The 27,011-nt window shown below is 47.3% G+C and overlaps 1 protein-coding gene across 1 annotated transcript in view; it reads right to left on the minus strand.

Moving 5' to 3' along the window:
- Positions 1-12,189: 12,189 nt before the first annotated feature.
- The window catches only part of ADRA1B (adrenoceptor alpha 1B), a 48,008-nt gene continuing 33,186 nt past the window's right edge, over positions 12,190-27,011 (minus strand). The window contains exon 2 of the mRNA XM_005614854.4: positions 12,190-13,283. Within this exon, the coding sequence (XP_005614911.2) occupies positions 12,691-13,283 (593 nt within the window). The 3' untranslated portion in view covers positions 12,190-12,690. The remainder of the gene's footprint in view (positions 13,284-27,011) is intronic.

Raw genomic sequence — 27,011 nt, forward strand, 5'->3', positions numbered from 1 at the left:
TATTTTTAATAACCCCCTGAGTGGTTCTTCTATTCTATTTTGAGAAACACAGCCCCAGCTCTAAGTACAAAAAGCTGGCAGTTCAGATACAAGAGCCAGCCTCTAAGCACCCACCTCCTTCCAAGCTTCACTAGCTCTCGTCCCTCCATCCAGAGGGTGCAGATCAGGTCACGTGAATAGGAAGAATCAATATTTCTGTCTAGTAGTCCCCACCTATCAAACCTCAGGCCTTCTTAAAAAGTCTCCCCAAATATTTCTGGGAGCCCTTGTGAGTTCTTTTTCTCCCACCATCTCCTTAACAACAACTGCTTCCTGCAAGTTGCATGAGAGAGTAGCCAACACGTGTGGCCACTGCAGCTCCAGCTCCTGGTGCCTCATGAGCTCGCTCTCTCCCTTGGGGCTATGTCCCACCCTCGGAGAGCTGCAAACCCTCAAGGGCCAGATGGAAGTGTCTTCCCTTCAGGTCTCACAGTGCCCAAACCATGCTTTTTCTAAGCAGAAGGCTCTTGTTTCTAACTCCAGATCAGATTTTGTTACCAGGGCCCAGAGGCGGCACTGCTTGGGCTCCCGGTGTCCCAAAGTTCTTTGAGAAAAGAGCTTCTTCAGAGATTGAAAGTGGTGTGCTGGTAAACCACTTCCCAAAAAAGGAAAATCAAAGCCCTGATGTGAACTGTTTGCCAATTTCTGTGGTATAAGTATTCCCATCATAGCAGTATTTTAAGCTACCAGTGTAAGGTCACTGAAGGCAAAGTTGGAAAGAGATGCTCATAACTGGCCTCATAGCTGGTAAAAGGCAGCTTTAAGCACACCATTAGTGGAGGCCTGGCCAGGGACCAGATACCAAGGTGTCATTCATTCATTCAACAAATATTTAATAAGTGCCTGCTCTGTGCCAGTTGCTAGTCTCTGATGTGGTGATCCAGAAGTAAATACAGTGGATTGAGTTCTTGTCTGGGTGGAGTTCGCATTCTAACGGAGGAGAGCCCATAAATACATAACGGTTCAGTTAATGATAAGTACCACAAAAAAGGGAAAGCCAGGTAAGGAGCTATAGTGGCAGGTAATCTGTTTTAGAATGAGTGAGCAGGGAAGGCCTCTCTGAGGTCTCTGAGGTGGTGATATCTGAACAGAGTCCCGAAGAGAGAGAAAACTGTAAATACAGCCGTCCCTCCATATGCACGGAGGATTGGTTCCAGCACCCCTGCTAATACCAAAAATCCGCTGATGCTCAAGTCCCTTAGTCAGCCCTCCGTATCTGCAAGTTCAGCATCCGTGGATTCAACCAACAGTGGATCGTAAACACATATTGTACGTGATCCAGGGTTGGTTGAATCTGTGGATGCAGAACCTGCAGCTAAGGGAGCCAACTGTATCCAGAATAGCACAGACAGAGGGAACAGTGAGAACAAAGACCCTAAGAAAGGAGTGTCCTTGGTGTGTTAGTCAAGGGGACCCATGCGTCTGGAGTAGAGCAGTGCTGGAGAGTGTGTGTGTGTGTGTGTGTGTGTGTGTGTGTGTGTGTGTTGGGGGGAGGGGGTCAGGGAATAGGAGAGGAGGTGGGAGAGGAAACCGGAAGGGGGCAGATCATTGCATGCAGTTTGGATTTTATTGTGATGGGAACTCATTGGAAGGTTTGAACAGGGGCGTGGTCTTTTCAAAAGGATTTACTTCCCAAAGGGATCATTCTAGTGGCTGGGGAGAGTTGTGCAAATGGAGTTTTCTAAGGTGGAAGCAGGAGGTGAGTTGGGAGGCAACTGCAGAAATTCAGGCTGGAGCAGGTGGTGGTGGAGGCAGTGGAGTCCGTGAGAAGTAGGTGGATTCTGGATATATTTTGCAGCAGAGGCCAGCAGACCTTTTGATGATTGCTGTTGGGTTTGAGGGCCAGAGAGAAGTGAAGGATGCTCTGGGATTTTTGGCTTGTGCAATCAAGTGAATGCTGGTTCATTTACTGAGGTTGGGGGGGGGGGAAGCATGGTGTGAGAGAAACAAGAGGTCAGTTGGGGACGTGTTAAGTTTGAGATGCCTTTGAAAGGCCTGGGCTGGTGACATAATTTAGGAATTGTCATCATGTGTATAGTTTCATGCCACAGGAATGGATGAAGTCACCAGGGAGTGAAGAGAAAGATGCAAGGACTGAGCTGTGGGGAGCTTCAACATTGAGAGGATGGGAGGAGGAGAAAGAGCGGTTAGCAGGGTTGGAGCTGTGTGAAAGAAGTGCTTAAAAATAAAGGGGAGCACGAGCAGTTGTGCCAAATGCTGCTGAGGGGTGCAGGAAGATGAGGACCCGGGAGAGACGTCGTTGGAGCAGCATCGGGGCCCTTTACGACCTTGACAAGCATGGTTCCCAAGGAATGTGGGGATGAAGGCCTGTTTGCAAAGGATGGGAGAGGGATTGGAGGGAGATGGAGTGGAGACATGGAGTGTAAACACAAAGGGAGAGCTTTGTCAACAGAAATAAAGAAGTTGGTTGGTAGCTGGAGGGCAGGCACTGTGTGTCAACAGGGAGAAAGGGAAAGACTGGTGATGCTGCAAAAACAGAGAGTATTATCTCTGCCCCCAGGGCCCACCTACAAAATTGCCCTCCTTGCAGACTCCTTTGATTCCATGCATGTCAATTTATGCAAGCAGATGCTTGGGAGGGCCACCAGGCCACCAGTGCAGCAGGCACAATCACGCCGTGAATCCCAGGTTTGGTTCGGCTGGCGCTCCTGCCACACTGCCATCGCCAAGTCAGAGCGCTGAGTGGCGCTGTCTTATCCATCACTGTATCCTAAGCATGCTTGGCTTGGAGGAGGCCCTCAGCCCATGTGGTGAAGGGGTGTTGAAAGAATACCTGTCCCTCAGGGACCTTAGAAACAACGCGAAGGACAACTGTGCTGGAATATCTGGAGCTTGAATCTTGCAGTGTGGAAGATCCTAAAAGAAAGCATCTGGTGCCCCCTGACATCTTCCTGCAGGTGATTCCCAGTGGCGGGGGAGAGGGAGGCTGCCCAGGGTGTCCCTTGCACAGGTCACGGCCAGGGGCTGGCTGGCCCCTCGGGCTCTCTGGAGCAGCAGAGTGGTCCGGTTGGGATGAGGAAGCCACCAGCCTCTGTCCTTGGAGCTCCTTCCAGAGAAACCTGTTGAACTCATTCTGGGATCAGGGATGGAGGGGAAGGAGGAGGCTGCTTCAACCCTGAATGCAGCAGCAGGAACTTCCTCATCAGTCCCTGCCCTGCAGAGCTGGTGCGGGATGGCCGTGAGCTGCTCTAGCTGTGTGCACGGGACCCCACGGGACCTGGCTGAGTGGGCGGGCTCTGCTCTTCACTGTGTGTGTGCATCTCAGCACCGGATTCACCCTTTGGATGGGCACTGATTGGACTTTCGGGCAGTGAGTGACTGGATGATGTTTTGTGATATTCATTCATGTTTCTGCTCCCCCCCCCCCCCACCCCCGCCATCTTTTCCCTTTGTTTAAGCAGGCAGCAGCTTTCCACTCCTTCGGGGGGGTGTGGACAGAGGGGAAGCAGGAGAAGCTTGCAAGATTTCCTGGCTTTTGTTTTCTAAAAGCCCAAGACCAAAGAGAGGGCAGAGTTGGGTGGAAGGAGAAGGGAGCTTGGAGAAGCAGGAAGGTGAGAGGCGCTTCCTCGCACGTCCAGAGGTTTCCCCAGGCTGGGAGTGAGCAGAGCAAGGTCGGTGGGCTGCTTGATTCAAATCCCGTCTCTGCCACCTAGGAGCCGCAGCATCTTGGGCTAGTTACTTAAACTTCTCTAAGACTAAAAATGGGACAGTAATAACGCCTACCCCATGGATGTGTCCTTGTAACATTATGGCTTTAGTCCCAAGGTTCTGGGATATTGATACTTGTTATGGGCTGACTTGTATCCCCCCCAAATTCATATGTTGAGGTCCTAACCCCAGTACTTCAGGATGTGGCTTCTTTGGACATGGGGTCTTTATTAAAGAGGTTAAGTCATGTAAAATGAGGTCATTGGGAGGACCCTAATCCAAACGACTGGTGTCCTCATACGAAGCGGACATTGGGCCACAGACACACACAGAGGAAAGACCGTGTGAGGACACAGGGAGAGGACGGCCATTCACAAGTCAAGGTGAGAGGCCTCAGAGAAAATCACTCCTGCTGACACCTTGATCCATGACTTCCAGCCTCCAGAACACTGAGAAAATAAATGTCTGCTGTTTAAGCCACTCGGTCTGTGGTACTTTGTTATGGCAGCGCTCGCAAACTCATACGATACGGTCATGCGTCGCTTAACGATGGGGAGCACGATCTGAGAAATGTGTCGTTAAGTGACTTGTCATTGTGTGAACACTGTAGAGTGTACTTATACAAACCTGGATGGTCTAGCCTACTGCATACCTGGGCTATATGGTACTAAGCTTATGGGACCACTGTCATCATTGACTGAAACATCCTTACGGGGTGCATGACTGTACTAAATAAACTTTAGAGGTCCTCGAGGTTGGGGAGCACAAAGCTGCCTGTCCTAATTTGGATGGGAAAAAAAAATCAAACCATGAAGATTTGTACAAAAGAATATTATTCAGCCTTTAAAAAGAAGGAAATCTTCCATTTGAGACGACACGGATGAACCTGGAGAACATTATGCTGAGGGAAATAAGCTGGACACAGAAAGACAAATACTGTATGATCTCACTTATATGTGGAATCTAAAAAGTTGAAGCCATAAAACCAGAGAGTAGAATGGTGGTTGCCAGAGACGACAGGATGGGGGAAATAAGTAGATGTTGGTCAAAGGGCACAAGGTTTCATTTAGGCAGGATGAATAAGTTCTGGAGATCTATGTACTGCATGGTGACTATAGTTAACAATACTGTATGGTGTACCGGAAATTTGCTGAGAGTAGATCTTGTGTTCTTTTTTTTTTTAAAGATTTTATTTTTTTCCTTTTTCTCCCCAAAGCCCCCCGGTACATAGTTGTATATTCTTAGCTGTGTGTCCTTCTAGTTGTGGCATGTGGGATACCACCTCAGCGTGGCTCGATGAGCGGTGCCATGTCCGCGTCCAGGATTCGAACCTATGAAACACTGGGCCGCCTGGAGCGGAGCGCGTGAACTTAACCACTCGGCCACGGGGCCGGCCCCAGATCTTGTGTTCTTGACACACACACACACAAAAGGTAAATATGTGAGGTGATGGATATGTTAATTAGCTTGAGTGTGATAATCCCATTTCATGATATATATGTATATCAAAATGTCAAATTATACGCCTTAAATATATACAATTGTTATTTGTCAATTATACCTCAATAAAGCTAAGGAAAAATAATCAAACCACAAAGCACGCCCCTTCCTGGCCCGATTTCCTGTTCTTTCCTATCATGCCCTCTGTCTCCTTTGCAAGTCGAGGCCAGAAAGTGCCAAACCTCACACCTTGCCCAATATTTCATTAGCTCTGTCAAGAGGGAACGAACACTTCTTGGGTACCAGTGAGGTGCTAGGGGTAACGGTTCTGAGGGTTCCAGGGTCAGACTGTCTAAGCAGAAATCTTAGGTCTTCCCTTCTTTTCGAGTTATCTGTTGACAATGAAATATTGTTACATATTGTTATATGTAACAAACTTGTGGTGTAGAACAGCAATAGTCATTTATTATTATCTATCACAATTTTGGGGGTGGACCGGGCTCAGCTGCATGGTTCTCATTCCATAATCACTTACATGTCTGGGGGTTGAGGCTGGCTGTTGCCTGGGCCCTCATTGGCAGGAACATCTCCTGGTGGCCTCTCCATGTGCCTGGGCTTCCTCATAGGACGGCAGATGGGTTCCCCTGCTCCTGTTTCTTGCCTATCTCTATTCAGCCATGTCTTTCAGACCCAGCTCAGGTGCCACTTCCTCCACGAAGCCTTTCTGATTCTGTGTAGATGGACATGAATTCTTCCTTGAATTCCCAAAGCCCTTTATTTACATGCCTCCAATGGCACTTAGGGATCACAATTGTCATCTACTGAGCAATTGCCAAATGCCAGGCACTGTACTAAACACACCCCCTGCCCTGCCCAGACTGAGCTTCACAACAACGCCCTAAGGCAGGTCTGACCATCCCCATTCTACGGGCCATCAAACTGGCCCTCAGAGGGGAGGGGGCCTGCCCAAGAAGGCAAAACTGATATAGCGGTGAACCAGAATTCTCGCCCAGTTCTATCTGACTCTGTGGTTCTAACACTTAATCCTTATGTTACAGGAACCTCTTTTTATCTCGGGTATAAGTTTTTGGAGTCCAATTTCCTCTTTCGGACTGAAATTTTCAGGAGGGCAAAGACCGAGTTTTATTCTTTTTTGTGTTCTTGGCTCCCAGCTTTGTGTAGGTGCTCAACGATCACTGGTAGAATGAATGAAAGAACAAAGGAGTGAGTGAAATATGTACAAGTGTGAGTGGTTGCTGGGTTGCAGGTGGCATTTGATGAGGTTGGAATATGCTTCCTACGACAGCATTGATACTGCACATGAGGGCAGCTGCCAGATTTCCGCACTTTCCTCTGCTCCTGACCAGGCCTCTTATGAAGATGCTGTGTCTCTGAACGAGGCCATCAGCAAGAGCCAAAGCTGTTTGTCTTCCTAATCCCAGTGAAGCTGTCTCCCAAAGTAGCTTATGTCTGAGGATTGTGTGTTGAGGAGAGGAGAACAAAAGCTGGAGTCACAGATCGGCAGAGCTTATGGGTTATCTCTGGCTCAGTGGTTCTGATTGTCATACAGTAGATGGAGGCCTAGAGAGGGATGGCGACAGAGGGCCTGGGCCAGGACCAGATACCCAGCCTTCAGACTGCCATCCCCACTAGGGGCGTGTGAGAGCACTAACAAAGCAAACACAGCGGGTGGCAGGCATTCTTCAGATGTCACTTCCTACAACAAGCCTTCTCTGGCCCCCATCCCTTCATCGTCTGATTGGAGGGAGGATCCCCTGTCGTGAGCCCCCCTAGCACTTTGCTCTACTGCTGTAAAGCACTTCCGATTCAGGGCAGGGTAATGTACACGCATTCATTCCACAATATTTGAGCACCCACCATGTCTTAGGCACTACTTTAGATGCTGAGGGTACAACAGTGAACAGAACAGACAAAGACCCCCAACCAGTGGAATGTGCATTTCTAGAATGTGTAGAGGGGAGGCAGACAATAAACATACAAACAGTTAAATATATAATATGCTAGGTAGCGATAAGTGCTATGGAGAAAAATAAAGTGGAAAAGGGTTCTAGGGCATGCCAGATGGCGTCGGCAGTGGGGAGGTCCGTTTCAAATAGGACAGTCAGAGAAATCAGATGACCACTGAGAAGGACACTTGAGGCAAGATGTGAAGGAGGTTAGGGAGGAAGCCACGTGGAGAGAAGGGGTTCTAGGCGGAGGCTCCAGCATGTGAAAAGGCCTGAGTGGGGCGTCAGGCTCCCCACATTTGAGGAACAGCAGAGGCCAGTGTGACTGGAGTGGAAGGAGGGAAGGGGAGAGAAGGCTAGAGAGGAAATGGGAGCAGTCTGCACCTCTGTGCCCCCTGCCCACCTCCCAGTATCCACACTTCAGCAAATTAACTCACTCACTGAGGCTCTGACTTTACCCAAGCCAGCCAGCTGGAAGCCACCTGTTGCCTAAGGAGAAGGTTTTCTAGGGGAAGCCAAAGAACAAAGTGTCAAATTCTTGGCTCTTAAGTTTCAGAAGGCAGGTCCATGTATAAGGTGGAAAACTATGGAAGGACGCAAGTTCTTCTAGATTGACCCAGCCCTCCCTTCGTATCCTCCCCCTCACTCTCAGTCAGGCTAAATAAAGATCCCACGGACTGGTGGGGTAGGGCTAGGAAAGCCCTGAAGGGATCTGCTAGGAGGAGGTGGGGTAGCTAGAGGCTGCCATGTCTGCTCCCAGGGTCAGGTGGAAGTCAACCCTGGACCTGAGCCGAGGAGTGGTTGCTGTTCTGCTTCTTGGCATCCAGTGAGGACCTGCTGGTGACAGCAGCCAGGAGAGGCCTGTTCTTCACCTGGAGGAGTGATGCTTAATACTTTGCCTAGGTCCCATCCAACCCCCTTCCAAGAACCTACGGCACTTAACCATCACCTGCATGCCCCAAATGGAAGATGGAGCCTGACACTCAGGGTCTCACCAAGTGAGGATGGTGGTTGACCCCCTGGCCCCTGCTACACCCTCAAATGGGATTGCCTGGTGGCCTGCCCACCTCTCATCCAGGCTGAGTTCCCCGAGGGCTGGGTCGATACATTCATCTCTCTTGTGTGTGCCTCTCTCTGGATTTGGCTTCTGTATACTGAAGGAGTCGAATCCGTTGAGAAGTTTATAACCTGGGTTCCACGTGTCCATTTGGGAGGTTTGTGGGGCATGAATTGTAGGTGAAATTTGGGCTGTTACGTTCATTTTTCTCTCGTTTTCATGAGATTCTTAAAGGAGCCGCTGATGCGGGGAAAGTTGAGAACCGCTGGGACAGAAGATCTATAGCATCACTCACAGGTAACAAAAGAGTGCCTACTCTGGGCCAAGCGCTTTCATCTTTTGTCTCATCTCAACCTGTGGGGTCAGAGCTAACCACATCCTCAATTTACACGGCAGACGATTGGCCTCAGAGTCGCTGAGGCACCTGGGTCAGGTAGTGAAGGTGGGACTTGATCTCAGGTGCGTGCTCGGAGCAGCTGTGTCCCCTCCTCCGGCTCCCCCATCACAGGATGCACTGTCCCCAAGATATCCAGGCTTCCCTCACACACCCAGTCTGGTTTTGTCAACTTGGAATGTTCCATACCTTTTATTAAATTTCATTTTTACTTTTAGTTTGGGCCGATCACCTCTTTGAGTAACACGTTTCTTCATACTATAGGACACAAAATTCTGTTTTTTAAAGATTGGCACCTGAGCTAACATCTATTGCCAATCTTCTTTTTTCCCCCTTCTTCTTCTCCCCAAAGCCCCCCAGTACATAGTTGTGTATTCTAGCTATAGGTCCTTCTAGTTGTGGCATGTAGGATGCTGCCTCAGCATGGCCTGATGAGCGGTACCATGTCTGCGCCCAGGATCCAAACCAGTGAAACCCTGGGCCGCCGAAGTGGAGAGTGCAAACTTAACCACTTGGCCGTGGGGCTGGCCCCCGAAATTCTTTTAGTCTGTCATAAACTTGTGTTTTTCTTCTTCAAGGTGGACCCTGCGTCCTAAAACCCTGGAATCTGATGAATAACACCAAATTTATTTGTCCCTTTACTCAGATTTTCTAAACTTCATATATCCAAGTGAAGAATTGAATAATTAATACCCCCGTTAATTAGCTACCATTTATCGGATGCTACCCCAGTGACTGGCATAGTGTTGGTTACCCTCATGATCTCGATGGATCCTCCTAATGTCCCTATGAAGTAGGTACGATTATTATCCCTATTTTATGGTTAGGGAAACTGAGGTTTAGACCTGTGACGTGAGTTGCTCAACGTCACGCTGCTACCAAACGACAGAGGTGGGATTTGAGCCCAGATCTGAAGGATGAACTAACTAACTCCATCTTGGCAAGCCACTCGCCTCATGACTTTGGTTGGCAGATGTCTCCCTGTGCATGTCTCCTGGTGACAAATGAGCCAGCAGGGTTTGGGTGGCTAGAGAGGATGAAGTAGGGCTACCTTGCTGCCAGTTGGAAGGTGAGAGTAGAGAGGACCTGTTTGCCCCCAGGGCTCTTGATGAGCTCTGGACCCTGCCTGGGCCTGAGCACAGTGAGGTGACTTGGCGAGTCAGCATAATGCAGGCCCTGGCTGGGGGCAGATCTGGAACCCAGCACTTCCTGGGTATGTGAGCCACTGCTTGGCCAACCTTCCTTCTGGGAAGAGGCAGAAGGCTGCCATGGCCTCCCTGTGCTGCCTGGGTGGCCTCCAAACACCAGTATTGTGTGAGGTCATCACAGCTGAGCAGCTCGGGAAATGCCTTTGGTGCCTGTGGCTTCAGAGGTCCAAATTGTAACTTGCATCTGCCCAGTGATTCATAGTTTGGTGTTTATACCACAATGATCTCACCGAATCCTTTGTGCTTCCTGGTGGGCTGTGGTGATCACGTCCATCTGACAGATGGAGAAACAGAGCAGAAGAGGCAAGATGAATTGCCCAAGGTCACACAGAACCAAGACGTGAACTCAGGTCTTACTGACTCCGTGTCCTATTTACTTGACCATGCACTAGACCAGTGATTTTCAAACCTCATTCTACGGAGCCCTCGGGTACAGGTCAGAGGAAGGGCTGAGGACAAGGAGGAGGCCAAGGGGCTGGGACTCTGTCCTGCTTTACCCACTTCAGTCTGGGCTGCACTTACATCAGGATTCTGTGTAAGGCTAGTTTGAACTATTTGCGTTGCTAAAAAAATGTTTTCAGAAGATTGCCCCAAACTGTTCCTTCTTCTTATTTTTCCTTTTTCTCCCAAACCCCCTAGTACATATTTGTGTATCTTTAGTTGTGGGTCATTCTAGCTGTGGCATGTGGGACGCCGCCTCAGTGTGGCCTGACAAGCAGTGCCATGTCTGCGCCCACGATTCGAACCGGCGAAACCCCGGGCTGCCGCAGCAGAGTGCACAAACTTAACCACTTGGCCAGGGGGCTGGCCCCTGTAAATTTTTTTATATGCGCATTTTTCTGGAAGGAATATCTATAGCTTTCATCAGAGTCTCAAAGGGGTCTGTGATACAGAACTCTAGCTTCCCAGGACTTTTTTTTTTTTTTTTGGTAGAACTGCTGGGAAATGTTATTTCTCCTTTTGAGGGGTTTTCAAGGTGTAAGAATGGTGTGAGAAAGCTATTTGCATAAAGGAAACAGGAGTAACATATAAAAAAAAGCAGAGCTAAACGATGGAAGCTCAATGAAAGAGTGAGAGCCTGTGAGCAAGCTGGCAGTCTTCTTTAAGCCCCTGGATCCAGCCATGCTTGATGCTCCTACACTTTTCAGCTACATGAATGACTGCCCCTCCCCCCTTAAGGCATTTTCTATTTCAATTATTTGTAGAATAAATGATTGATGTGCTAATATTACTAAAAGAGGCTCTTGCCATTTGAGAAATTATGAAGCTCAACTTAGAAAAAGCAAAGCGGGAAGAGACAGGGATTGAGGTGGGTTCCTCTCACGCTTTTTTTTGAATATCAGCAAAGAAAAATGCTGCTTGTTTTGTTCTCCAACCTTTATTCTTTTAGCAAATTGGAGGCTTTCAGAGGCAGGAAAGACCTTAGAATCAATCCTATCATTACGCAGATGGGAAACCACGATCTAGAGAGAGGATGTGACTTTCTCCAGGTGGCACAGTAAGTTGGTAGCAGGGCTGAAACCAGAACCGAGGTTACCTTCTCCAAGGGGGGCTCCCCCTCTCTGCCTGACTTTCTCAGGCAGGCTTGTCAATCAGGAGCGCTCAGGAGGGTTCTTGTGCCCATGTGTGTTGCTTGGCCACACAGACCCATATCTTATCCAGAAAATTCTGCAGTCTGGATTTCTTTTTCAGGTTCCATGGGCCCAAAGAACAGAGTGTTTGCTCTAGGGATGCTGGGAGGAGGTGAAGGGAGTCAGCCCCAGCCCATCTCTCAGCGGGGCTCCCATCCCCTCTCACCGGACAGGTCCACCTAGGATGCTGGCCAGGGAGCCCCAGCCAGGACTGGGGTCCCAGGGATCAGGGCCAGGTGACACGTTGCCCAGTGTTGCCCACAGCAGGAGGGTTTAAATACTGCTAAGGGTCAAAAGCAGGCAAGCAGAGGCTGGCCCCCGGCTGAGTGGTTAAGTTTGCATGCCCCACTGTAGGCTGTAGGTGGCCCAGTGTTTCGTTGGTTTGAATCCTGGGCGCGGACATGGCACTGCTCATCAAACCATGCTGAGGCAGCGTCCCACATGCCACAACTAGAAGGACCCACAACGAAGAATATACAACTATGTACCGGGAGGCTTTGGGGAGAAAAAGGAAAAAAATAAAAATCTTAAAAAACAAAATGTTAAAAAAAAAAAAGCAGGCAAGCAGGATTCATGGGACAAGTCCAGGGAGTCACTTTCAGCCACAGGGTCAGATCTGTTTAGCCCTGGAGGGCAGTAACGGCAAAGGCAGAAATGGGGCCAGGCGGGGCCAGCACATCCGTGGCCCGCAGGACCGGCCGAAGGGACCGGGCAACCCCGAAGAGGAACGAAAAGGAAACTGCAGACCCTGCCTCCCACCCACTTCACAGACTACTCGAAGCCGCACAGGAGAATTGACCTTTAATGTCCGACTGTGTTTCCACCCCCGCCCAAGTGCCATCGTTCAGGGAAGTAAAAGGAGGGGCTTGAGAGATACGAAGTCACCAGACAGACGACGGCCCCGCTCTCTCCTGGGCGCACACTCGCTCTGCCCCGCGCGGGCGGCCCCACTCACGCACACATGCAGACCACACGTACACCGCACAGACACACGCACGTGTACCCACGGTTAAATACATGGACACAGGGACTTGTGGATATATGTACAGAGAGAGAGAGACGAAATCCCGGCCGGCGTCGGGGCCCCGGGCTCTCAGCATGCTGGGCCCAGCTCTCCACGCTGTACCTGGCACCCATGCCCCTGCCAGAAAAGCAGCTGGCCCTCTCCCCGCCCTGTCTCCCCCTGGGGCCCGCGTCTACCCGGCGCCAACACGGCCCTGCCCCTCCGCCCCGCCCGCCCCCCACGATGCTGTCCTCCCCGGGGACAGGGAGCGGGCGCGGACCCCTAACACTGCCCGGGCGCCAGGGGCATGTTGGCTTTGAAGCCCGGCTGCCCGTTGGCCACGTCGGCCGCGGCCTCGCAGCCCGCGTCGGTCCCGGGGCTCTCGGGCTCGGCCAGGAGCCTGAAGGTGAAGAGCGGGCCCGCGTCGGGGCGGCCGCGGCGGCCGGGGGGCTCGGGCGCGGGCAGGCTCAGGAGCGCGCCGGGCGCCTTCCACTCCGGGAAGGCGCACAGCTCGACGGGCGGCGCCGCGCCGCGGCCCAGGTAGCCGGGGCTCGGCGAGGCCGAGGGCAGGGTCCGCTGGCTGCCGCTCAGGCAGCTGCCGCTGTCGTCCAGCGAGTCCTTGCGCGACTGCGAGCGCTCCAGCGAGCCGCCGCGCGTCCACGGCCGGTAGGTGTAGGCGCAGCCGCCCAGGCGGCGACGGCGACGGCGGCGGCGGCGGCCGCGGCACTGGCACCCGAGGATGCGCACGAAGGCGCGCTTGAACTCCTTGCTGGAGCACGGGTAGATGATGGGGTTGAGGCAGCTGTTGAAGTAGCCCAGCCAGAACACCACCTTGAACACGGCGTCGGGGGCCTTCAGGGTGGAGAACAGGGAGCCTGCAGCGGGGAGGGGGTGGGGTGGGCACGGGCAGAAAGACAGACAGCGGTTTGTGAGTAGTCAGAACCTCTCCTCCGTGTGCTCCGCCTAAGCATCGTCAACGGGCAGCATTTTGGCCGCCAGGCCTTTGCCCAGGCCAGTTCCTCTGCCTGGAATGCTCGCCTTTCCATCTCAAAATAAATGAATCCTACATTCATTTTTAGGGCCAACCTTGATAACGGCCCCTTCGCCCATAAAACCTTTCTGATCTAGCTCAACAGCCCCGAAGCTCCTAGATCTCTAGCTTTCCTAGGGCGGCGCTTACCGCTTTCTATTCAAATGATAATAATCATCACCCACAATTGCCCAGCTCTTGGGTCGGGGGTCCTGTGCCAGGAGCTTCTCCTAGATTATTTCAGCCTTCACAAAACGCCCTGAAGTAGGCGCTGATTTATTTCCCTGGCAAATATGAGATGTATTAAAGACCTAAATGGGAATGGTAAAACTTTAAAGGTAAAAGAAGACAAAGAAAAGGACGATCTTTTTGATCTAGGTGAAGAAAAACAACCGAATAGCTCAAAAAGATGCACTCGGAGGCAAGGGTGGGAGAAGATATTTACAGTGTCTAAGATAGTCAAGAGGTGGTATTTAGAGTATATAAGGAACTCTGGCAGATCAACAAGAGAGACAGCACTCCCTGTAGAAACGTGGGCAAAGGAAACAAACAGCCAATTTACAAAACAGGAAACCCATCATGAGCATATACCAAGATGCTCAACATATTAGACAGTCAAATAAATTAAAATGAAAACGACTAAGAGATGTAATGTATCTGTCAGGCTGGCAAAAATTAGGAAGCTGGATAGTGCCAAATGTAGGCAGGGGTGTGGGGACATGGGAGCCTTCTGTATGGCTGGTCAGGGCACAGACTCTGAAGACCTGGAAGAGACTCTGGCACCACTTGGTCCTGTTAAGTATACACAGACCTCTTGACCCAGCAATTCTGCTCTAGGACATAGATCTCAAAGAAATTTTACGTGGGTCCATACGGGGATGTGTCTGAGCATGCTCAGGGCAGTGCTGTTTATGGTGACAGAGAGTTGGAGAAACCTGGGTGTCCCTCTCTGGGAATTATGGAAAGGTATTGTGGGGTTGATGTGTAGTATAGCAATTATGCAGTGCTTAGAGGCCCTGGATGACAATGTCCATCCAGCCATATGGAAAGATCTTAAATACATTGTTCTTTGTGAAAAAAGTAGGAAACAGAATGAGATTTATAACATAATTCTGTTTAAGTAACGCACCAAACAATCCCACGCATTTTGCAAAAACACTTTCAAATTAAAAAATACATTATCAAACACAAAAGGGTTGCCTAAGGATGGAGGCAGATGGAAATGAGAATGGGGAATGCGAATAAAAGGAAATAAATCAATAACATAAGAGAGAGGCCTGGCGGGGACCCACGACACCGGGCTATTATGAATTGAGAAACATGATTAACTCATCCTTCTGCATTTGCGGTCCAAAAACATTTTATGGCCATATTAAATTAAAAACAATTTTCATGGTAAATGCAAAGGCAGCTGAGACTGGAGAGGTTAAGTGAGTTGCCCCGGGTCACACAGCATGTTTGTAATATTGCTGGGATTTAAACTAAATTCTGTTCGAATTAAAAATATATTTTTTAAAAAATACTATTAATAATACCCTTTGTGGAAAATGAGAAAACATAAAAAAGCAAAAACAAAAGAAAAAATATTTTAAAAGCATGCATGACTCTGCAATGCAAAGTGCATACACTGCCTGATTTTTTTTCTGTTATATGTACATACTTAAATATTTAAAAAAATGGGATTATACTTTACAGAACATAACTTCAAACCATGTCCCTAACCCTGCCACTTGGCCTGAGGTACAGCAACTTTCGACTTTCGTATTCCTGTCTTAGCTCCTCTGTTAGACTGTGAGCTTCCCAAGGGCCTGGTCTTTGGGATCATCTTCGAATCCGTTTGTTGACTGAAGAGCATGTGCCTCTGGAATATCTGAATGGGAGGGATGTTAGAAATCCGGAAGTTCAACCTCTTTGTTTTGCAGATGATGATGCGAGACCCAGGGAGTGGCTGAAGATCCCACCGCGGTGGCACAGATGCTACAAGAGTCCAAGTCTTTGATTTTGGATTGCACTTGATTTTCTCCCCGTAGCACTTCTCCTTCTGAATAGGTTTGGCCTGTTGTTACAGGGAGCCTCCTGCTTCTCTGCTTAGTAACCCAGGGTTGGTGGCTGGGCTCCTGGTGCTGGGTGAAGCCAGAGGGGCTGAATTTGGAAAGGTCATCCATAGCCGGAGGCAAGTGCTAATTACAAGTACAGGCTGTCTTCTCAACTCAGGGTAAATGTGGGAAACGTGGGGCTCCGTTCTGTTTGCTGTTAGTGGGGCAGCCACCTTGTGGTCGTATTTGTGACAAGGCCTGCACCTTAGGTGTTCGTCCCACCATCCCAGATACTCCTTTGGATTAAGACACTGTGGGGAAGGTCCTAGCTGAAATGCAAATATGACATCTGAACACCTAGTAACCATGATGGATGAGTTGTCTCTGTCCACAGGGATGCACTTGTTTCTGTCACTGGGTCTGAAGGGCATAGGAACTGGTTTTGATAAAATGGGAAACTGGAGAATAAATTCTGGGGAGAAGTGGAGAGAGGGAGATAAAGCTTGTGCGTTACCCTGGAGGGTAAATGCTGATGAGTGTGTGTGCGGGTAGGCACACCACCTTAATGAGGACATGTAGGTCCCAGGATGGAGGCTGGGCACACAACGATAGTCATGGCCAAAGGTGGGAAGGATCCAGAGCAGGAGAGCACGCTGGCTGAAGGCAAACTTGTAGCTTTGCTTGCCAACCCTAGGTAGTGCAATAGGCAATACATGGCTTAATGGGGAGGTATCCTGAGGGACCGGCACTTTTAAAGGATACACAAATAACAATAATGCTAACAGCTAATGTTCATCAGAGCCACGATTTATATTGTGTGTGTGCTCTGTACAGGTCCTGTGCTAAACTCTTTACACTGTTAGCTCCCTTAATTATCACAATCCCTTGACGAAAGTATTACTGTTGGCCCCACTTTACGGATCAGGACGCCAGAATATGATAGTTGTAGCTATTTACATTTTATACATTCATTCATTCATTCCACAAATACTGAGCTCCTGATGAGTACCATGAGAGGGGCACAAATGTCACTCTGTCCCTGTGATCAAGTGCCATTTCTTTCTAGGTTCTTCTTCACCTCCATCACACTGGAAGTGCCTTGTTAAGAACAAAGACGGGCTGGATCTTTGCTTTAATTTTCTTATAAAGTGCTCTCCAAGACCGCGGCCATGAGAAGTATTCAGCCACAGGTTAGAGGATGAAGCCAACTTTTCTTGTGGGCAAAAATTTACAGCCACATTTTGAGTTTGGGCTCCCTGAGCTGCTTGTTCCTCTGGGAAGGTCATTCTTTGCCCTTGGCTGATTTAGGCAGTGTTGCCCAGTGGCTTGAGCACAGGGTTTGGGATCACATAGACCTGGTTTTGAGTCCCTTTTTTGTGTGTATTGGCTGTTTGACTTTAGAAAAGTTAATTGGCCCCCTCGGGCTCAATTTTCTCATCCATAAAATGGGGGCAATATCCGTTTCATAGGGTAATTTTAAATACATGAAAATATCCATGTAAAATACTTGACACAGGATCTGGCACCTTGAGAATAATAATATAATGATGGCCATTTTTCAAAGACACTGTATATCCTGGCTCAGTCATTGCCCTCCTCCAGGAACTCTGTTTTCATTAACCCCACCCAGCTCAGGCTGACTTCTTTGTTCGTGGCCACAGAAAGTATACAATCAGGTCTTATCTGTTATTTTATTGTTTGCCCATTGAAGTTCTTGAGCCACCCCAGGGCTGGCTGAATCCTGTTTACCACCCAGGCTATAAATTCCTTCTGGGCAGGAACCACATCTTCTTTTCTTTTCTTTTCCTCTCCCGATTTGTGTATTTTTATTACAAAAGTGACACATGGAGGGATGAGTAGGTGGAGCACAGAGGATTTTTAGGGCCATGAAACTAGTTGGTATGAGACTATAGTTGTGGATACACAGCATTATACATTTGTCCAAACCCATAAAATTTACAGCAGCAAGAGTGAGCCACAATGTGAACTGCGGACTCTGGGTGCTTTTGATGCATCGGTGTAGGTTCATCAATTGTAACAAATGTACCACTCTGGGTGGGGATGTTGATAACCAGGCAGGCTGTGCATGTGAGGAGGTGGGGGTGTATGGGAAATCTCAGCACCATCCTGTCAGTGTGGGTGTGAACCTAAAACTGCTCTAAAAAATAAAGTCTATTTAAAAAGCCTCACTTACTTAAAATTTAAAAAGTGGATTAAAAAAAATTACACATTACAGGGAGCTGACCCGGTGGCACAGTGGTTAAGTTCACATGTTCTGCTTTGGTGGCCCGGGGTTCACCAGTTGGGATCCTGGGTGTGGACGTGTCACTCCTTGTCAAGCCATGCTGTGGTAGGCATCCCACATATAAAGTAGAGGAAGGTAGGCATGGATGTTAGCTCAGGGCCAGCAAAAAGAGGAGGATTGGTGGCAGACATTAGCTCAGGGCTAATCTTCCTCAAAAAATAAATAAATAAATAAATAAAAAATTAAAAAATTATACATTACAAAAAATATATATAAAATATAGAGTGAAAATTCTTTCTCCATTCAAGTAGAGGGGGCCAGGGTTAACAGCTTTGTTTTTATCCTTTTAGATTGTTTTTATGGCATCATACACATACGTTTCCCCAAATTGCTTGGAAGATGTATTCTTTGTTTAGAATATATACAAGACATTTCCCCATGTCGGGACACTCCCTCCTTCTGTCTGGATATATAGTAGTTTACTTAACTCTCTCCTAACGATGGTCAAGCAGGTGGCTTCCATTTTTGGCGGTTACAAATTGCGGTAACGAAAACTCGTCTGCATTTTGCTTTTTTGTACGTTTGAATGTTTCTGTAGGATAATTTCCTACACGAGGATTCCCTGGGTCAGTTGCACATTTAAGTAGTGACAGCTAGCCAAATTGCCTTCTGAACCGGGGGGACCCATTTACCCTCCCGTCGACTGTGTAGGAGCATGATATTTTCCTTACAGCGCCACAACTCTGGGTGCCATCAGTTTTGAATCCTCGCTTGTCTGGAAGCTGGATAATGACTAGTCATCTCGCCGGTCCTCTTGTTCCATTTGCATTCCGTTTTATCTGGTCCTCCCATACCCCCCAGCATGGAACCACTTCTCCCCAGCCCCCCACCCCCACCCCAGCAAGCCCTCAGTGACTTCTGACAGGGAGTCCTTTTCTTGTCAGAATTGGACTCCTTCGGATAGAATCCTGGCTCTCTCACCAGCAGCCATGAGATCTTGAGCAAGTTTCAGACTATCCCTGAGCCTCAGTTTCCTCATCAGTAAAAGGAGCTAATCATAGTACCCATCTCTCTGGGCTACTGTGAGGATTAAGCAAGATAAAATGTGTAAAGTCCTTATTAGCATTCTGCGTACCGGGTGCCTGCCACACAAATCAACTCTGCATTAATGCTAATTAACCAAATAATAATTATTATTCCTGTGAATCACTGATTGGGCTGGAAATCTAATTACAGGAAACCTATGGGTGGAAACTATGTTTGGTAACTCGATCTATCGTTAAATTGCTTTCTCTTTCTGGGCCTTAGTTTCCCTCCTGTAGTTGACTGGTGTCATCTGAGTCCTGTCCAGCCTTAAAATTCAGTGTCCGTGAAGCCGGTGATGGAAATCCTGCCCATGCCTGCGGGGCGTGCCTGCTTCTCTAGACCCACCACAGAGGGGCAGTGTGGCTCCGGGACTGGACTGCTGGGCGCCTTGGATTCCACACATATTTCGGCCCCTTCCGTCCTCCCTCTCCCCTCAGCAGCACAGTAGCTACTGGGATTAGGGGCTCTGTTTGCTAGGCTGCCTGCCCTGGTGGGAGCCAAGAACCCGTGGTTAATTAGGGAAGGCGCTGAGCCTCTCTGGCATGAAAGAGAATTGGTGACAGGGATCTTTTTCCATGGGCACTCAAACAGACCTTTGGGGGCCAACGAAGCTGCCAGGGAAAGGGGAGCAAATCTTAACAGGAAATGCGGATTCCTGGAAGGCCTGCTCTCTGCTGGAAGTCAAGGCTGTGCTGGGCTCTTTGACATGGCCACTAACTTGCTGGGCATGTCCCTGAGCTTGGCTCCACTTCTCTTGCTCATGAAACGGTCCAATGCTCCTTGCCATGCGTCTCAGCATCATGGCTTGCCAGGACTGGGAAACCTCCTTCCTTAATGGAAACTCAGTGAGGGTGAGTGACTTGGTTGATGTAATTCAGCTGGTGAATGGCATCATGGCTGCCAGGACCTGCTCAAATTGCCATTCTTTTATTCAACAAACATTCATTGAGGCAGAGTAGTTTAGTGGTTAAGGACTTGTTCAGGCGTCACAGGTTGGTAGATCTGGGTTCACATCCTAGCTCTGGCTTCCCGGCTGTGTGACCTTGGAGAAGCCACTTGAAGAAGTAGCAGCTGCCTCCCTATCCGGATGGTGATAGTTCTTTTCTGCACGGATGAGACGCGCTTAGGATGGTAAGTGCCTGCCACATTGAAGGCAGTCAGTAAGTATAGCAATTCTACCTGCTGCAAACACTGCTACCTTTCCTACTGCCAGCACTGCTGTTATTGCCATAACTACAGCTACAAAGGTGAGAGGTGGCAAAGAGGATGAGATGAAATGTGTTGACCAGGCTTGAGACCCTCACCTTGCTGTTCTTCCCAATACGTGCCCAAGTATGGGCTCCAGGCGGTTCTTGAACCTGCTGAAATTGTACCGGATGTTCACGCATTTTTCTGGGGGAGGATGCATAGCTGTCTATATGGGCTTGAAGGGGTCAGCAAGCCCCAAATGGTTAATACTCACTCATCTCAAGTCTAGGCTTCCTAAACATCAGTAGGCCTCCCACCTGGACCACCAATAACTTAACACTTTTCTTTAAATTAATTTACTTTTGGTATCGAAACTAAACTTTTTTTTTAAAAGGAAGCTTTCTATCACTATTCTAAAACCTGCATCATTTGTTATAAATAGAATGTCATGATACAGAAAAATAAGATGAAAACAAAATGATATTAGTACTTCTGCATTGCTCCAGTCAGTGGTGGACCTGAGGCCTGCTCTCTCTTTTTCAAAAAGGGAGATTAGCAGGGGTTGAGGCATATTGAAGACTTGCTGACCCTAGATGGAGAGGAAATTCTCTTTGAGGAACCTAAAGGATTGGAAGGCAAGTGAACAGGGAATAACTTTCTCACTGGAGAACCCAGCCCCTGGCACATAGTTGGTGCTAAATAAATATTTGCTCAGTGACTGACTGATTGACTGAATATGTGCCTCAGAGTTTCTTGTGCCTTCTCTGGATGCCATTTCAAGCTCTCTTGCATATCACCCAAATCTGGAGTGAATCTGAGCAGAGTATAGGCGCAGCCCTGGGAAACCACTTGCAGAGGCCCATGGTTCCACTCTGACGCCTCTTGGTAGCCTTTTACTGAGGCTTTTAAGTAGATGAAACGAGACAGCACTTCTGAAAGGGCTTACAGGGGTGGAAAGCTTGATACATGGGTGGGGCGATTAGGAGGTGGAGCTTGAGCCGGGAGGGTTAAAGGGGCCAGCAGATGTTGCAATGAGCTCACCCACTCCTCTTGGGCTTTGCCTGCCTGAGGGTGATTTTAAGGGTCAGGGAAGTGCAAGGATCCGAGGCTAAGGCTGAGGAGGGTCAGCACAGGGAGAAGCATTTCTTGGCTGGATGTGGTTCCAGCAGGTCATCCTTAAGGTGACAAGCAACGAATCTGAAGAGTGAACACAAAGTCTCAACCCTCTGTGAACCTCCACTCTTCAAAACCACTGGGCATGTTTGTAGAGTAGTACCTATCATTTCACAGGCTCCTACTCTGTGCCAGCCACCAGGCTGGATGCGTAACCATTCTTATGCCAGTCACTGTTCCCAAGGCAGCCTGGCATGACTCTGCCCTGCGCAGCTCTACGGGGCGCCATTCCACACTGTTGTCTACGGCACTGATTGGTGACTGAGCATCCAGCCTGCATGCACCCTGGAGGCTATGGCTGTTATGTCAGCGGGAATGGAAGGTAAGCTGCTCGAGGTACAGAGCTAGTGGATGAGGGAGTTAGAATTTGAATCCATGCAGCCTCTAACAGAGGCTCTTAGTCACGACCCCTATAGCTCATGAGGAAACAAAATATATGTGTTGATGTGTATAAAGGACGGGAAGGATACACGTGGAAGAAACATCAAGAGTGTTTATCCTTGGGTGTTGGAATTATGGTGAATTTTCCTTCTCTGTATTTTTTGGTATTTTCCAAAATTTTCGCCATAACCATGAATTACTTTTGTAATTGGGAAAAGTCCAATGAATATTATTTAAAAAATAAAAAACAACCCAAAAGATACTGTGTTATTGGGTCCTTGTTATGTGTCAACCAACTTTCTCATATTCTATTTCATTTAGTGCCCATAATGGCTTTATGAGCAAAGTGGGATTATCGCAACTTTACAGATGAAGAAACGGAGGCACCAACAGAGGGCAGTGCTTGCCCAACGTCACACACAGGTAAGAGAGAGAGGTTTGAAATGAGATCTTTCTTTAAGCCCAGCAGCCTCTTCTGTTAGTTCCTGATGTGCCTGGGGGTCTCCTACCCTTATCCCTTTACTGTGGGGCAGAAAGGGGGGCCCTCTTTATTCCTTATGTATTCCTCCAACCATAGGCCTTCATTAAACATTGATTGAAAGAATGACGAATGGGTGGGTTTGGAGACTGCAGCAAGGCTTAGGGACCCAAAGCACCATTTATCTCGTCCCCCCCAGGGCTGGGTGGTTTGTGAAATCACTCTGGGCTTTGACATTATGGGACTCTCGGGTTATAAATTTGCTTTGACTTATTTCAGCATCAGACAAACCCGATGACCTCAGGGGAGCCAGTGGTAGAACCATTTTGCTTGGCTTGTAAATAGAGTGGAGCTCCTTTTCAGCATGGCTCTTATTAGGAGCGTTTGGCTACAGCTACAGCCAAGCCACGTCTCCCTAGCTGAAATGGTTTGGCCCAATAAAAACTTGAAAAATTTAAAATAGTTGCTAATTCTTTCAGCACCAGCTTTGTAAAGGTCTCCTTGGATCTGGAAATTCCCCGAGAGGTTTTTCCATTTTTATTTGCCACTTAATCCTGGAATGAGATCATAAAGTTGTCTAACACAAACAATATCTTTGGGGCCTACAGACCCATGTTAAGTTTTAAAGCAAATGCTGAAAACAATCATAATCACCAGAGGCACCCTTTGCAATGGACTGGAAACCAGTTATTAGGCACCATGTTTACAAACCCTCACTCACACAGTCCTTCCAGCAGCCCTGCTATCATTGTACCTCATTTTACAGATGAGAAAACTGAGGTTTAAGAGATTAACAAAGTCACATGTCTAGTAAGTGGTAGAGCTAGGATTAAAATCCAACTCTGAAGTCTGGGTTCTTATTCATTGTTTAATAATAAGAAAAAGAAGCTTCTATTCATCTCCTTAAACACCAGGAAATTTCTCCTTCAATTGGGAATAATCTCTCTCTTTGCTGAATTTCAAAGCCCTTTATCTGAACCTGAAATATGGCATTTATCACTTTCTACCTTGAATTACAGTTGCTTAGGGCTATGGCTCATCTCCTTTGATTAGTCTGTGAGCTTTTAGAAAAGAGAGTTCAGGTCTGATTTTTCTCTCTCTCCCCAGTGCCTAGTGCAGCGCCTGACACGTGATAGGCACTCAGCCAACATGTGTTACATGAATAATAATAGTAATAAAAATAATAAAACTGAAATATATTAGCCCCTGGCTCCTCAGAGTGAGGTTCATGGATAAACAGAAGCACTAACACCTGGGTGCTTGTTAGAAATGCAGGGTCCCAGTGACCCAGTGAATCAGAATCTGCTTTTTAACAAGGTCCTGGGATGAGAAGTGTTGCCTTCACCCACGTTACAGTTTTATTTTTAAAATTGCTTTCCTGGGGTATCTTGGGATTTGTGGATGAGCAGAGGCTGGGCTGAGAGCCACGTCACCATGGGACTGACTCCCTTGCCCCAAACCCCCCAGCAGCTCCTACAGTTTATAGGATAAAGTTCAAACTACTTAGGCTGCTCAACTTGGCTGCAATGGACTGATTCTTCGCAATGTGAATGGACTTTTCTGGCTCTTTTCCCTTTATCCACACTGTGCACTGGTGTGAGATTCCCTCTCCTTTCCCCTCCTCCTCTCGATCCTTTCCAGGCCTGGCTCAAATTCTTCCTTCTCGTAACCACAGCCCACAATGCCCAGCTTCCTCTGAAGTGTGAAAGCAGGAGGAAGGAATGAGCAGGTCTCAAAGACCTGCTAAGATCCAGCTGACCTGCACACCTTCCTCGTTTCACCTTCCCCATAGGCAGGAGAGTGGCCTGGGTTCTGTAATTCTCCATTCTCAATTTACAGATGTGGAAATCGAGTCTCTGAGTATACGGAACTCATCCAATGTCACAGAGCTATTAGATGGTAGAGCTGGGATTCAAACCCACATCTGCCTGGTCGCAAAGCTGGGCAGTTTCCTCAACAGACAATATTGCCTCTGAACTCTTAGCACACTTCTGGGCTGTGGGAAGGCTAAAATTGTTTGCTTGTTACTTGTAATGGCATCTTTACATATATTTTATCTGGCCATTAAAACACAAGTATCTAGAAGCCAAGAGTTTTGTGTCACTCTACCCCAGTGGTTCTTAACCTGACAGTGCTGGTAATGCAAATAATCTAGCATCATATAATTTCAGGGGCTCACAGACCCACTGAATCCCATCTGTGGTACCCAGGAGGTGCACGGTCACCAGATTAAGAGTCTCTGATATTCTCTCCACAGATTTCTATCACAACAACTGTTGGACTTACTTATTTAAGAGCCTGTTTCCCTTGTTTATAGGCTCCTCCAGGCCGGAGTCAGTCTTACTCGTCTTGGTTTCTCTAGCACCTAACCCAGAGCTTGGCTTATAGTGAATGTGCATAAATATTTGTTGAGCACGTCACCTCGTCTTCATGTGCCTAGCCTAGAATCGGGTTCAGAGTCGGTGCAGAATAAATGGTTGTGGAGTGATTTCCTTGCTTCTACTTTGCCCCTTCCTCTTCTTTATTTATTTAAATGGTAACCACATGCCAATGCCCAGTTCAGTTCGCATCTCCTTCCTGAAACCTTTCCTGACTGCTCCAGGCCTCTTCTCCTTTATCTCCTATCAAAACAGAGTCCATAGCACGTGGGTTAATATGGAACGCCATTCTTAAGGGATGTGCCACTGTGTCATTAGGCAGCATCAAAGCTCCTGGAAGATGGGATCTCTGTCCTGTCCTTGTAGCACAGGACTAGGCATACGGTCACTGCCATCAGTTACCCACTGATTAATTGATGGACCCATTCCAGCTTCCAGGAGAAAGCTGCCTTCTAGCTTAGGCCCAGGGTTGGGAGCAGATGGGATGGAGTGGTTTCTTGGGGTCCATCTTAGGGGTCCATCTTTGATGCCAAACTGAGTGTGTTCCATGCTTTGATCTCACTGGAAATAGCATTTTCTGTGCAGAACCCTTTTAGACACTGAGTATTGGTGGGACCTCTGTGAAGGAAGCTATAAAACTTTATAAAGGGGCATAAAAAGAAGACATGTTAAATGGAGAAACATAGCTTCCTTTAGTACAGGAAGTTTCTCTCCAAGACAGCTTCATTTCTCCCCAAATTAATCTGTAAATTCAAGACAATCTCATTAAAATGTCAACAGGTGTTTTATTGGGTGAGGGGGCAAAGAGGGGAAACTAAATGATCCTAAACTAAATATATGGAAGATTCTGGAATATCGAAGAATAACCATGAAAAAAATAGCCAGGTCAATTAAAAATACATAAAGAAGAATGGTGGGGGTAGTATTGGGAAGATGAGTAAACACACCCCTACAGATATTAAAACCTATCATAAGATTACAGTAATAAAAAATATACTAGGGCAGGAAGTGCAAGAAAATGCAAATAGATCAATGAAATTATATAGTTTAGAAAGAGAGCCAAATATCCATGAGAATTTTACATGCCATTTCAATGTTTGTGGGGAAAAAAGAGGTTATTCTATAAGCAGTGTTGAGACAACAGGCTAGCTGCTTGAAAATAAATAAAGCTGGATCCCTACTTTATTTCTTACATCAAAATAAACTCAGATGGATCCAAGATTTTAAGTATAAAAACTATTAAAATATTAGAAGATATAAGTGAATATTTTTGTGATTTTTGAAATAGAAAAGACCATTTTAAGCATGATGCAAGTTCATGATCCATAAAGAAAAGTATTGTTGAGTTTGATTAGACATTTTATAAGGTTGTAAAATTCAAAAACAAAGTTAGAAGAAGAATTGAGAGGAATATTTGTAATTCAAATGACAGTAAAAGGAATGATATTTCTAATACACAAAGCTCTCTTTCAAATCAATAAGCAAACAATAACTCAGAAAATAAGCAAACCATATGAATAAGCAAATAACAAGAAAAAGTACAATGGACAGCCAATGAAATTAATGAAAACATAATGAAATTCCTTTACAAAATAAATAATGCAAGTTAAAAAGCAGCAAAATGGGGCCAGCCCCGCGGCGGAGTGGTTAAGTTCTCGTGCTCTGCTTTGGCTGCCCGGGGATCACCAGTTCAGATCCTGGGCGTGGACCTATACACCGCTCATCAAGCCATGGTGTGGCAGCGTGACACATACAAGAACTAGAATGACTTACAACTAGAACATACAAGTATGTGCTGGAGCTTTGGGGAGGGAAAATTAAAAAAAAGAGAGGAAGATTGGCAACAGGTGTTAGCTCAGGGCCAATCTTCCAAAAAAAAAAAAGCAGCAGCAAAATATTTTGGGTCTATTAGTTTGGGAGATATTTAAAAATTGCTTATGCTCAATTTGGCAAAGATATGGGAAAACAGACATTTTCATGTATTCTGGGTGGGGGCACAAATTTTGAGTGGAAAATTTGCATTATCCAATAAAATTAAAATGAGCATAGCTTTTGCTCTAAGTACTCCACATCCAGGAATTTATCCTACAGAAGTACTCTTAAAAGGGAGCAAAGATAAAATACAAGGAATTGCACAAGTGTTCCCCCCGGGATGGGAAATTACCTAAATTCCAATAACAGAGGATTGTGAAATAAACCATGTACCATTCACATAATGAAAAACCATACATCTATTAGAATGGGAAGTCTACATGGAATGAGGTCCATGACAGAAGTAAATAGAAAAGATCAAATTTCAGAAGAGAAGGCCTAGTATGATCTGATTTTTATGAAAAAAGTGTGTGTGTGTGTGTGTGTGTGTGTATTAGTATGTTCACAGAAAAAAAAATCTAGGAGAATATACACCACATCATTCATAGTGGTTCTCTCTGGAGGATGGGTTTATGGGAAGATTTTTCACTTTGTATTTAAAATTATTTCTGCAATGAACAATCATCGCCTTTGTAGTTAGAGAGAGAGAGAGATTGAGAATTTGAGAATATAGGGGGAAAAAGAGCCAGCCTAGGGCTGGCAGCTGGCAGACCTTTAAATGGGCACATCACCTTTC

The sequence above is a fragment of the Equus caballus genome, chromosome 14 (assembly GCF_041296265.1).
Source record: "Equus caballus isolate H_3958 breed thoroughbred chromosome 14, TB-T2T, whole genome shotgun sequence".
NCBI lineage: Eukaryota > Metazoa > Chordata > Mammalia > Perissodactyla > Equidae > Equus > Equus caballus.